This window comes from Trichoderma asperellum, chromosome 1 (genome assembly GCF_020647865.1).
Source record: "Trichoderma asperellum chromosome 1, complete sequence".
Classification (NCBI taxonomy): Eukaryota; Fungi; Ascomycota; class Sordariomycetes; order Hypocreales; family Hypocreaceae; genus Trichoderma; species Trichoderma asperellum.
In genome coordinates, this window is record NC_089415.1 from 5,568,277 (window position 1) to 5,582,338 (window position 14,062).

At 50.0% G+C, this 14,062-nt stretch overlaps 2 protein-coding genes across 2 annotated transcripts; both read left to right on the forward strand.

Annotated features, from left to right (window-relative positions):
* Window positions 1-1,103: 1,103 nt before the first annotated feature.
* Window positions 1,104-5,363, forward strand: TrAFT101_001735 (uncharacterized protein; the record flags this gene model as incomplete). Its single annotated transcript, XM_024902393.2, has 3 exons — window positions 1,104-2,985; window positions 3,054-3,602; window positions 3,691-5,363. 3 exons carry the CDS (start codon window positions 1,104-1,106, stop codon window positions 5,361-5,363), a joined length of 4,104 nt encoding a protein of 1,367 aa, XP_024762858.2.
* A 2,716-nt stretch (window positions 5,364-8,079) lies between these two features.
* On the forward strand, window positions 8,080-10,633 carry TrAFT101_001736 (uncharacterized protein). The gene is made up of 2 exons (XM_024899620.2): window positions 8,080-9,398; window positions 9,481-10,633. The coding sequence occupies exons 1-2, from the start codon at window positions 8,856-8,858 to the stop codon at window positions 10,075-10,077; spliced, it is 1,140 nt and encodes a 379-aa protein (XP_024762860.2). The 5' UTR covers window positions 8,080-8,855; the 3' UTR covers window positions 10,078-10,633.
* The last annotated feature ends 3,429 nt before the right edge of the window (window positions 10,634-14,062 follow it).

Here is a 14,062-nt window from a genome sequence, read left to right on the forward strand (position 1 = left end):
TGTGCTAATACGATTTTACCGGCCGGACCCGGTACCGACCCCATGGCGATCTTGAACAGGACGAAGATCCCAAGTACGAGTAGGCAGTTTACTAGGTGTGAGGTAGAGATGGGATCGAAGTTTGATTGCGGACAGTCGTGGCATTTCTCTTGGACAGTCTATAGTCTATCTGGTATACTTCGGAAATACTACGTACCAAACCGCTCCGCATGTCTCAGAACCAGCATCATGAGTGGCGCGCCACAGTGGGTTGTGATATGGCAGCCAATGTCTTAGTTGTGCTTCCTACCTACATACATGGTATACAGTGTGCGGCCGCCACGGCCACGACTTCATATGGCATCGAGCCCTAATTATTTTGAGTCCACGCCAACATGCAGTAACAGATGGGAGTTCTTAACCGGTCAACAAATGAAGATAAATTACGTGAGTAACGGTTGAAGGAAACACAAGAACAGAGCAAGCCACAAGAGGATTGCGTGCCCAGCCCGAGACCAGCCTCCAGCGGATCATGTACAGTGCGCAGATGCTAGTGGAATGGAGGCGGCTCACTGCGTCGTTGGGAGGTGTCACAGCTCGAGCTACTTGCAGAATGCCGACAACTATCCCTGTCCAGAGAGCTGTTCGGTGGCCCAACCCCCAGACATGCTGTAGAGTATTCCCTTTCGCCAGGGCTGGTGGCGCCGAAGCAGACAAAAGCCAGTTGCGCCCATGGCACGTCCCCTGAGATCACCAGCCTCTGCTAGGGAGCTACGCGTGTCATCATCTCCCGAGGGACGTGTATAAGCGGCAGTTCCTTCTGAAAGGCATTTCTTACACCAAGTATTGCTGCTGCTGCTAGGCCTCCTCCCGCGACGACAAAGAACGAGCCCGTGCGTGTACGAGTCTATCGCCTTACCCCTTGCCGTCCCTTCAATGACCTAGGCTGAACTAAGCTTTGGTGGACGCTGCCAGCGTCGCGTTGCAGAAACATTTGGCAAGGAAGACATGCTATTCACTTGCACATGGGATTTTGGTCAATAGCAATAATACCTAAACGACTGAGCGCCGCTTTGATACAAAGAGGCCGTCGTCTTTCGGCGAGCTGATTGTCAACTTCCACAATGTCCGACGAGAAGCCGGAAACAATTGCCCGACGGCTAACCTCAGAGAGCTCCTCGAGCCCTGAAAGCTCTTCTCTTGGAAGTGAGTTGATTATCGCCGAGGATTGCCCTCCAAAGGACGAATCTGTTGAGGTCAAGAAGACAGACCTTGAAGATGGCATAGAGCTAGACGTCATCTCGAACCTAGAACCCGGGGGAAAGGAGAAGAAGAAGTCTAAGAAATCCAAGAAGGAGAAAAAGAAAGCCGACGCGGAAGAGTCTCAACAAGATCCCGAAGAACCCTTTCGACACTTGCCCGACAATGAGGCCGAGATTCTCAAGCGACAGGCTCTGACGCCCAATCTCAAGCAGGGCATTGCAGCGCTGTACCGATATAGCAGTGGGCTCGACATCTTCATCATGATAATCGGCGCCATTTGCTCCATTGCCAACGGTGCTGCTCTACCTCTGATGACACTACTCTTCAGTGGCCTCCAAAAGACATTCTCCGAGTATTCAGTAGGCCTGATCGGCAAGAGTGAGCTCAACCATGGCCTTTCCAAGTATGTTCTCTACTTTGTATATCTCGCTGTCGGCCAATTCGTCGTCACCTACATCGCCACGGTGGGATTCATCTACGTGGGTGAGAAGATCTCCACCAGGATCCGAGAGCATTACCTCGAGAGCTGCCTACGGCAAAACATTGGCTTCTTCGACAAGCTTGGCACTGGAGAAATCATCACTCGCATCACATCCGATACCAATACTATCCAAGACGGAATCTCAGAAAAAATGTCAGTCACGATTGGCGCCATCTCGACTTTTGTGACTGCGTTTGTCATTGCGTTTGCCACTTCCTGGAAGCTGACGCTGATTCTTTCGAGCGTCATCTTCGCTATTCTCATTAATGGGTCCTTATTTTCCGGCTACATGATTAAGAATAGCACAGAGTCCACCACAGCGTTTGCCCAGGGTGGCACCCTGGCCGATGAGGTCCTCAGCTCCGCCAGGACTGCTGTCGCCTTTGGCTTGCAGGACCGGTTGTCCAAGCAGTATGATAAACACTTGGAAAAGGCTGAGTATTATGGATTCAGGATCAAAGCCGCCGTTGGCGTCATGATAGGTGGTATCATGTTCCTCCTCTATATGAGCTATGCTCTGGCTTTCTGGCAAGGCAGCACGTTTCTCCTAAGAGGCGAGATATCTCTCAACCACCTTCTGGTCGTGATGATGACAGTGATGATGGGAGCTTTTAACATGAATGCCATCGCGCCCAACTCCCAAGCTTTTGCTTGTGCTGTTAGCTCCGCATCAAAGCTTTTCGACACCATTGATCGTGTTTCGCCAATCAACTCGGCAAGCCAAGAGGGCGATATCATCGAAGCTGTTCAAGGCAACATCAGGCTAGAGAATATCAAGCATATTTATCCTTCGCGCCCTGGCGTTGTCGTCATGGACGATGTTACTCTTGATATCCCGGCAGGAAAGACAACTGCCTTGGTGGGAGCATCCGGATCTGGCAAGAGCACCATCATAGGCCTTATAGAGCGATTCTATAACCCTGTGGGAGGCACAATCTATCTCGATGGGCACGACATTACCACGCTGAACCTTCGCTGGCTTCGCCGTCAGGTTTCTCTGGTAAACCAGGAGCCTACACTGTTTGGAACGACTATTTTTGAAAACATCCGCTACGGCCTGGTTGGAACCGAGCACGAAAATGAAAGCGAGGAAAAGCAGCGTGAGCTGGTCATTGCGGCCGCAAAGAAATCCAACGCCCATGACTTTGTCAACACCCTTCCAGAGGGCTACGAAACCAATGTTGGTGACCGTGGGTTCCTTCTCTCTGGTGGACAGAAGCAGCGTATTGCTATCGCGCGAGCTATCGTCAGCGACCCAAAAAGTCAGTATAGCATGAGCCTTTCTTTATTGCATTCGTATAGATATCAGTCGCTAATATGCTATGTATAGTTTTACTTCTCGACGAGGCAACATCAGCTTTGGATACAAAGTCTGAAGGCATAGTGCAGGCCGCTCTAGAGGCTGCTTCCGCTGGCCGGACTACCATCGCCATTGCTCATAGACTATCAACCATCAAGGAAGCCGATAACATCGTCGTTATGTCAGAGGGCCGAATTATAGAGCAAGGCAGTCACGACCAGCTAGTGGAGAAGAAGGGTGCTTACCACAATTTGGTATCTGCCCAAGGCTTCGCGGCAGTCCAAGATCTCTCCCCCGAGGAGCTGGATCTTATCGATGAACATCAAGAGATGCTAATCAAGAGGCGATCAAGAGTCGTAAATGCTGATGAACTGGAAGGGAACAGACTTGAACGAAGTTCAACCATAAAGTCTCGGTCAAGCATCGTTCTACGCGGACATACCACTGAGAAAGAGGCAAGGTACAGCACCTGGGCTCTAATCAAGTTCATTGCCAAATTTAACCGTAATGAGTGGAAGCGCATGATATCTGGTCTCGTCTTTTCCATACTCTGTGGTGGTGCCAGTCCTATCTCTGCTGGTGAGCTTCGCCCCCCCTTTCCCAATTCCCTTTTCGGCTTCGTAACTACATTGGGATGTTCGCTAACTGTTAAAACCGTCAATTTTAGTCTTCTTATCCAAGGAAATTGTCGTTCTGACAAATGCCCTCTACCCGAATGCGAATATCAGCCAGATAAGACATGACGCATACTTCTGGGCCATCATGTTCATCGTGTTAGCTGTCGGTATGCTGATTTGCTATTCCGGCCAAGGAGTATTACTCGCTTCATGTTCAGAGCACCTTATTCACCGTATCAGATTCGAAATCTTTAGAACTTTCCTTCGACAGGATATTTCCTTTTACGATAAGAAGGAGAACTCAGCAGGCATCTTGACAGCAACGCTCTCAACCGAGGCCAATAACGTTGGTGGTCTCAGTGGTGCTACTCTGGGAACAATCCTTCTGACATTATCGACTCTTCTATCTTCAATGATCATGGGACTGGCTATTGGATGGAAACTGTCCCTTGTGTGCACGGCAACAATCCCCGTCATGTTAGCTTGTGGCTTCTTTCGGTTTTACTTGCTGTTCCGTTTCCAGGCCAGAGCACAAACCGCCTATGCAAACTCCGCCGCCTACGCTTCCGAAGCCATCTCGTCCATCCGCACTGTTGCTTCCCTTACTCGCGAGCAGGACATCATGCGCAAATATCGTGATGATATCGCCACCCAGCGACGCAAGGGTTTGAGATCTATACTTTCCTCGAGTGCTGTCTATGGCGCTGCTCAAGGCGCCGTCTTCCTCTGCTTCGGACTTGGATTTTGGTACGGCGGTACCCTGCTTGCTACTCATGAGTACGATTTATTTACCTTTTTTGTTTGCTTCATGGGCATTATCTACAGTGCCCAGTCGGCAGGAAGCTTCTTCTCGCTTGCGCCCGACATGGGCAAGGCCCATACGTCAGCCTCGGCACTGAAGAAACTCTTTGACCGGGTACCAACAATTGATTCCTGGTCGCAAGAGGGCGCACGTCTCAGAGAGGGCGAAGTCGAGGGCACAGTTGAATTTCGTGACATTCACTTCCGTTATCCTACACGGCCAGAACAAGCTGTTCTTCGAGGTCTCAGCCTGACGATCAAGCCTGGCCAGTACGTTGCCTTGGTTGGTGCCTCTGGGTGCGGCAAGAGCACGACTATCTCATTGCTGGAGCGGTTCTATGACCCTTTGGCTGGCGGTGTCTATGTTGACGGCAATGATATCAGTACCCTAAATGTTACCGACTACAGATCATTTATTTCGCTTGTGAACCAGGAGCCGACTCTGTACTCGGGAACAATTAAAGAAAATATTCTTCTCGGCACACTAAAGGAAGACATCTCAGATGAGCAGCTTGAGCAGGTCTGCCGCGAGGCCAACATTTACGATACTATTATTTCGCTCCCTGATGGATTCAACACGCTTGTTGGCAGCAAGGGCGGCTTACTCTCCGGTGGGCAGAAGCAACGCATTGCCATTGCTCGCGCCCTGATACGCAACCCCAAGATCCTGCTCCTTGACGAAGCCACGTCCGCCCTCGATTCGGAATCCGAGGTTGTCGTCCAGGATGCGCTAGATAGGGCTGCCGCTGGGCGTACTACAATTGCTGTTGCCCACCGCCTTAGCACGATCCAGAAGGCGGACGTCATTTATGTGATTGATCAGGGCCGTGTTGCCGAGTCTGGAACCCATCAAGAGCTGATGAGGAAGAATGGACGCTACGCCGAGCTGGTGAAGCTGCAGAGTTTGGCAACGAGCTCGTAAATAGTAGCAGAGCGCTGATTGGATGGATGTGCTGCTCATCTAATATATTTCTTCTGTGTATCTACTACAGCGTAGTGAGGAAGCCTTGGACACTAATACACAGCTAGAAGATGCAGAGGTGGATGATACAAGTGCGTACCCTGAACTGCCAAAGGTTTTGGGGGGCTTAGGATGGGATATTAGGCTTAGAATGAGTATATAGAAGGACACATGTACACCGCAAAAGGTATATCTGAGGTTTCTTTTTCTTTTTCTTTTTTTTTTTTTTGTCTTATTTTCTTTTTTGTTTAACCGCCGTGGGTGAAGAGAGGTATGTAGGATATCAGAACCACGCCACTTGCTCTATTGATCTATAGTTTGATTTTAATAAAACTCTCTATTTTTATCATGCAGTGCTTATTCGAAATGAAGAGCAAGCGAAAATTCACAAGTTTACGACTTTCTTGTTCTGAAAGTACGTGTTTCTTCCACAAATGCCCACCAAAGGAACTTATACAGGAGTGCAAAAAAGTGACTGTGGCGCGTTAGGTATGACAAAGTGAAGAAGAGCCAAGTCAACCGTGTATAGCTGACTGCGTTTCATCTACAGCTGAAGAGTTGGATCTGGGACTTTTACAGCCACCTGTACCTGAAAGTGCCCATGACTACTTTCGTACTAGGCCCGGTAGTGATCTTCAGGTGAAAGGGCTGAATGGGAGAGAAAAAAAAAAAGAGTGGCCAAAGATAGATAATATGGAGAAGACTAATGTGGTGTCACCTAAAGTGAGATGCAGCTTGGCCCTACCACTACTAGGGATTTTACTTACAGGGCAGGCTGAAACTGATACAGCCATCAATGAAAAGGGATCTTTGTTGCCGGTGACGCGGAGCATTACGAGTCGATTTGCTCCTGATTCTTGTTTTCTCTTGCCTTGTTTTACTCTTTTGGCAAGGCGAAACAGGGGTAATTCTTGAATCGGGCTGTGCTCTGCCCCCCCGCGTTATTAGCGAATACCGATAAGGCGAGCGAGTATAGTGCCTATTCTGTTTCTTCGACAACAGCTCCGTGCTTTATTGCGGCTGTTTGCCGACCAATCGCGGGAAAATTGGTGGCGTTCGCTTTCTACACCACTATCCTTCTCCCGCATGTGGCAACAGCTCGGTTCAGGTTGGCCGTAATAGCGGGTGGGGGTTATCGCTGGACGGCAAGCGGTGGGCGAGAGATGCACGCTGCAAGTGTGGCGTGACTGGCGGCGTCTTGTTTAGTATTGCGGTGCCGTTCCGTGTTCTTCAGCAGGGGCGCCGCGTGCTGCTTGTCGCACAACGGGCACGTTGAAGAGCCGAGGGTGGAGAGCAGTGCAGGCGGCAGAGGCACAAAAGAAGCAGAGCGAATCACTGATTGGGAATGGGAATGCTGCCGGGCATTTTCAATGTGCATCAATCGATGTTATTGTATTGCAAGCACGGAATGCAGCGTGTTTGGACGCAGCATAGGCTTCATATGCGCCAGGCATGTTACGTGTCGTTTTTAATTTGCGGTGTTTTTGCTTGCCAGTTTTCTTACACCGAATTGGCGGATGGACCAGTGAAGCTGAGGCGCAGCACTTGGTGCCGTAACTGGAACTGGAACTGGCTGCCTTTTTTTTTTTTTTTTCTTCCCTTCCCAAACCGTGCTCGTGTAAGCCATATTACCACATCCCATCGAGATATAATACTATTAGTCCGCAGTTGAAAGCGGTGGAGGGATTTGCATGTCCGAGCTAGGCGGGAGAGCAGCCGGTTTCTGCTAGCCGGAGTGGCACCGCACCGCAGCGCCAGGCCAAGCTTTTATGGCGCTATTGGCTGCATGTTGACCTGATTCTAGAGCAGTCGAAGCAGCGCGGTAGTGCGACCCTACCGTCGCCTTGCAGGTGCTGCATTGTGTTGTAGCAGCGCCACCAAGGTGCATTGAGCTGTTCATGCACGGTGGTGGTGGTGGTGGCTGTTGAAGATATGCATTGTGCTGTGCTGTATTGTGCTGTGTTGTAGCTCACCACAGATAGATAGTCATCCAAGTTGGCTGCTATACTGTCCGTATTTTGGTGCTATACTCTGCAACTGTAGACCATCATCAATTACTCATGGGCGTCACCCCGTGAGAGAAAAAAAAAATCTCTTCAGTCCAATAGCTTGCGCATGTGGCTTGCGCCGGCCTCGCTACACTGTGAGATGCAATTAAACTCACCTGGCGCTATTAACGGGCCTCTTATCCAAACTAGGCCAGGGGGAGGCGCCGCTCCTTCGCCTACTGGAGGTGGCGCACTGGTAGCTCTCCCGCCTGCTGTGGCTTTCTTCGTCTTGACGACTGGGCCGGGAGCAAGGGAAGCAGCACGAGCAAGACACAAGCAGCCGAGCAAGCGTCGTGTGCTGTAGAAGCGCTTGCTGCATGAAGCCAAGTCGTCTCCAATCGACACGCCAAGGCTCGGGCGGGCTTCTTCGCCCTTCCATCTCTTCTCTGCCCCTCAGCCTCTTGCCCAGCCCAATCGCAGGTGCTGCATACCCCGTACTTTCTCCCATCCTGCGCACTACTGGCGGAGCTTTGGTGATAATGCCCGTGCCCACGGCGCTAGCTGCATGGGCTTGCACGCTTCAGGCCCTGCGCACACCGTCGATGGCGGGGCGATTGTTCATACCAGAGCAGCGCGCCTGCCTTGGCAGCTTGGGTCCCGTTGCAGGCCCGCGTCGTCCCTTCCCTCTTTGCCTATCTAAGGCCCGGCTGCCGCTCCGTAGCTGTTGCCAGTCTGCACTCTTGCTCCGGGCCTTTTTCCTTGCACATCTTTCCTCTTTTCATCCGCTCGTTTGATCTACGTCGTTGTGCCTTCCCTGTAATTTCAACCAGCTCTTTCGCTAAGCTCGCCTTGCCTTGTCGTCTTGCTTGCCTACCAAGGCAGGTGCTTTCGTTCGCCTTGAGCTTCATTTTCTCTCTTTCTTCTTCACGCCATTGCTCTTTTCCCAATTGCTTCCATCTTCCTGCGAGGGGTCTGTTTTCTGGCTCTCATATTGTGAGGTACAACAAACGGGGGGTGGAGGAGGGACGGAACACAAGAAGAGCTTCATCAGTAGCAGAGGACGCAGTTTCGGGGAGTTGAGAGAGAACAGGTTAAGAACCCCTGGGTAGACCGCCAAGGAAAGCAAAGGAAGCATCGTCGTCGCCTCCAGCTATATCTTCGGGATCCAGGTGCTCACAGCAACCGATTCTCCAACTTGGCGCCCCGAGATCGAATTCGACTAACACGCGCTTTGGTCCAAGTCGAGCAATGGTCCATGCATCACGATAACCACTTCTACTGACTGAGCCTCTACTAAAGACATATTGCTCAATCTCGGCCTGACCTGATTTGTGGCCCCAGCTTCACCTCGTGTAAACTCTATCGAGAAAAGAAACGGTCTAGCCGGCGTACTTCGATTGAGGACGACAACAATTACCACGATTTCTTCGAATCCCATCTTCAAAATTATTACCAGTATATCACAATGTTTAATCCACTAATATTCGTCTCTGCCGGGCGTTCCAAAACCAATCCATCAACACCTCGATTGTACCAGATGCGCTTCTCACTTCTCATCATCGCATTCTTGGCGACCCTCAGCTCTGCTGCTACAGTGCCAGAGCGTGCTTCCACTCGTATTCCCACGCTATTAGTCGATACAAGCCCGCCCCCATCTCCACAATCTTCGGAGGAACTGCTTGATATATTTCCTAGCTATATCAACCGGCCTGGGTTACGGGATGTCGAAGAAGTGGACAGTGGTGATAGCAACCATGCTACGCCACGCGAGAATGGAGAGATGAGGAGAAGAAATGCAAAGGCAGTTCACACCACTACAACCACGACGCCGTCAAAGCCCACCAACAGTGCATTGGCATCATCATCTCCGTTGCCAGAGCCATTCGATAATACGCCAGCCTCTGCCTTCCAAAGTTCTGGTTCAACCGACGCATGTCCCAAGTTCATATCGAATCTTCTATCAAACCCAACTTTCAAGAGTTGCTATCCACTCTCCATGATGCTCCAGGTTAGTTTTTTTTTTATCTTCTATCTTGGAGATGCGGAATACGCCAAACAAGGTTTGAATCTCGCTAACTCGGATATGGTAGTCCTCGACAGGTTTCTTCCAAGCCGAAAAGTCGCTTCTCAGCATAGTGCGGGTGTTGGATGCAACTTGCAAAGCCGACTCGTCGTCTTGTGCAACATTCCTCGATCAAGCCGCGACGAACCTCACCATGGCCGGTAATTGCAAGACTGAAGTTGAGCAGAACCAGACTCTAGTTCTGCAAGCATACGACGGTCTGGTAGCTTACAAGACGCTATATGCAGCAACCTGTCTCCAAGATCCTTCTTCGAGCCAATATTGTTTTGCAAACGCTGTCACGAATCTCAATACGCCATCAGACGCTTACCTCTACTTTTTGCCCTACGGTCTGGCCTTACCTGGTAGCTCCAACCCATCGTGTAGTTGGTGTACCCAGCAGACCATGGATATATATTACTCTGCCTCCGCAGACCGCAGCTCACCAGTCGCCGGTGTCTACCAAGCTGCGGCCCGCCAAGTGAACACTTTATGCGGCCCGAATTATGTCAATGGCACTCTACCCCCAGCTTCATCAGGAGTCATTGCCGTGCGACCAGCCATATATACGACTACATTGGCTGCCCTTTGTGCTACACTCGTTATCCTTGTTTCGGCCTTATAAGCGATTGCTCATCAAAATGCTTGTTCAAGATCGTATATATATCGATCAAGCATATCGCATATTTATACAAACGGTCCTTTTATTTGGATATATTTTCACAAAATTAAATATAACGTTTTCTACGATTTTTTTTTTTTTTTTACATACGACGAACAACGCATATTTTTATTTTAATATCATTTACACATACCCGGCACCAATATCTCCTGACCTCTAACGCGTACCAAAGGTACCCGTCAAGCGCATTATGCTTTCATATGTTATTCTCTGTCTTGGCATTTGTTTTTCCTTGGATACAGAGGTTTTGTCCTTTCGAGGCTATATATATTGCATACACATATATTCTTATATATTTACTGTTATTAAACAGTACTAGGATTTCTAGGAACATCAACATTCGTTGAGAGACGGACGAGGAGGACTTGGCCAAATTGGCACAATATATCTTGAATTAGTAGGTATTGACACAAAACGTACATTAGGTAATACATACAAGAGAGTTGTTAACTCTCAATAATAAAAGCTTTATAAAATTCAATATTTGAACTAAAACGAGAAGACATGCTCCTAAGCGGCGCCGATTTGGACAGATACAACTTGCAACTTGCCTAGCAGATGGCGCGTAAATACTGATTGTAGTGACAAATTTGTCATGGTAATCAAAGACCGGCTTAGGTTGAAGAAATAGACTATAAAGACGACGGTATTACATTAAATCAGATCTATAGCTGCATTTGTAGAAGGATAGACTATGAAGTCGATATCACGTTAAATTACGTGAATTGTTGCATGGACGTTCATTTTCACCTCTGGCACCCTCTCAAAGAAATATCATCAACAGCAATGCCTATGCCCTCAGATACATATGCCTAAGTAGATTGCCAAATATAGTATAAATGGTCATATAATAAACAGGGCTGCTAATTAGCACCACTGTTGAGATGCCACAGGAAAGGATCTCATGAATCGCTTCCCCTATCTCTCTTCCAACCCTGGGCTTGGTCTCTCTCAGTGTCTTGGCTCATGAGGTAACATGGAAAACAAAAAGGAGTGTCCAAGCAAGTAATATACCTGTAAGAGGTCAATACTATAGCATTTTCCGTATTATGATAGTCTATGCGACGGAGAAAAAATGAGCAAGCTGGTTAATACATACTACCCTCCCTTTACCGACGAAGAAGCGCACTACTAGCCGCGCGGTCACACAAGAGGATTCACGCGCCGACACGGCAGTCGGCTGGATGGCCTTTTGCCCAACACGCAGCGCTATGGGCGTGTCAACTGAAACTGCCGCCTTCCAGAGCACTAATGCAAAAGGGTTAATGCGAGGAAACAATGCTCCGTAAGACGAACCTGACTGTCGCTTCTCGTTTACGTTGCGTTAGGGCGGGTAGCACGACAGTGTTCACTGGTCGACGAATGAATGCCTTTGTCCTGCCAACCAGCCGCACCAGCCGCACCGCAAGTGTCCGCTCTTCGGCTAATATACTTTTGGTCCATCACAGCCAGAGGGCTGCCGTCAAATTGACAGGTCATCATGCCGAGTCAAGCACAAGGCATGGCGCGCACGAGCGCAGCTGGGCGCAGGGCAAAGGTCTCGTCTCAAGCCGCTATATCATGCAAGGGAAAGAAGGCCCAGCCAGCTAGGCCTGGTTGAAGTAAAGCGCCCCCCCTTCCCGGTGAGATAATAGTATGCTGTCAGAGATTCCAACTTCCAGACCACTTGCTGGCGGTATGTGAAGGTGAATTTGATACATGGCAGCTAACCATCTCAAATGTGGACTTGAGAGAGGGAGCAGCGAAGAGCAAGCGGGTTCCAGTGGTGCCATGACTAGTGCTCCTGTTCCACTGCCTTTTTCTGGGATCGGCAGATCTACTCGACCGGCTCTTGTGTTTTTGGCGCATTTGCGTGCAGGTATGTATATGTCAAAATGAGATCATACAAAGTTGGTCATCTAGGAAGTATATTCTGCACACTGTTTAACAAAAGAGTTGGATATAACGGTGCGATTTCAACTGAAGGCCTATAATAGTTTTCGATAATGCATACCGAATAGGCAGTTCAAAGGACTCTTTGCCCAGGCAGTAAAAAAGGGGCTTTTTTGGACCCCAAGGCGTTGAGAATAGAAGACTGCTGCTTGCGGGCGCTGTAAGCATCTGCCACACCTCAATACTGTCTTAGATTACCAAGTCTTCGTCTCCGTGACCGGTCAGCACCACCAATAGCCCCATGAAGAACTTCCTGGAGCTTCAATTCAAGTGTCAAAGCCTACTTACTGAGCGATTCGTTGGCTGGTTGGTGGCTGCTTTCCTAATCCACTAAGTAATACTGGCATTGAGGGAGAAAATCAGAGAAGAAGAAAATAACAAAAAGCACCACGCCAATGGAAAAAGAGGCTGTCGGTGGGATACAGCTAGCCATCGACAAGTGAGCTATACTTTGCGTGGAGCTCGCATGGGTATGCAGAAAGATGATGGCATTTATAGTGTATGTAATTTACGCAACGCTATGCCTTCATGACCCTTCAAGTCACGTCGACTTGGCAAAATTCTCATGATGTTCAATGCGAAGTCTCAGCTGGTCTGAGGCGAGCCAGTAGGCATGAGTATCGGCCACCGAGGCGATGTAACAAGCTTATTGGTGCCGTCTTGTGATGAGTGGCGGGCTGATATCACTGGTAGTGCATTATACAACCACAAATAGAGACACGTGTGTGTGGTTTTATGGGTGAGACATGCGGGCGCGCCAGGAAATTTTTCGTGGAATGTATGGAAGGGGGGGGAAGACAGCAAGCAGCCATTTACATTAGCTCCCACTTTTGAAGAGGGTGTGTGAGACATGTCGATAACTCTTCAAGCCCGTCCCAGTTTGAAGACAAGCAACTCGAGTTCACGGGTTGGCTGCCGTGGCACACTTCTCCGCCTAAAACTCCACAGCAAAACAGTCCCTGGCCCCGTAGCCTACTCGAAAGGGCCTCTTTTCTCGCCGGGGAAGACGGAAAGCGGGAAGCGAAAGACGGGACGATGCAACGAAGTCTTGTGGGCAAGGCTGCCCAGCAAAGCTCGAAGAGGCCGGCCAGGGGAGGCCACATTATGCGGCCTCGAACGCACCTTTCCACTTGCAGGCTGGACTTGGATGGAGCACTGCTCCATAGCTGTGCTTTTGCACACCAGCGTGAGGACGGGGATGGCGAGCCAGCCCGGGCAAGCAAATCCACGGGCCCGGTTCTTGGCAACTAGAGTGAAAACGCGAGCGCTAACGGGGAGAAGCCAAAAGGGATGCCCATGAGCAGGACCAGACGCAGAAACAGGAGCAACTTTGCAACGAAAGCTCGTATTGATTGACAAGGCCGGTGGCTCAGTGCTGTCTCTGCTTGGCCAAGGGCCGGGTCTAAGACACTGTCTCGTTCAGCCTTGTTGGAGCTGGTGTCTCGGCCATTGCCGGAAAACAGAGCGTCGCCACTTGGCCGCTCTTCACACAAAGCCACAGCGAGCCTGTGCTTAGAGCTCGCGCATTTGCCCGGGGTAAAGTGAGATCAGTTGACTGCTCATCTGCACATGGAGAGCTTGGCCGGAGTCTGCAACAAGCAACAAGCGCCGCGTCCAGCAGGTGCGGAGCCTCGACGGCGGCGGCCGACAAGCGAGAGCAAAAGAGTCGAGTTGATATCCCCATTCGGCGGCATGTCACGGCTAGACGAGGTCAGCAGCCTCTGCACCGCAAGTAGATGCGCCGACCTGTCATTGGCAGCTCCGAATGTGGCCCAAGAGGGTGCAGCGGGAAGAATCGATCCATTCCCAATCTGCGCCGAGCTGCGATGCCCGATACACAAGCGCAGCGGAGCTTGTCGAAGCCATTTGCGCGCCATTACTGGATACTTCGTATAATAGCGGTGCTCCTGGAGCTATTAGATAAGCAGCCAGGCAAATGCAGTGCGGGTGATATCCACTGGCGCCGGTACCTTGCTCTGTACCTTATTTATACAGA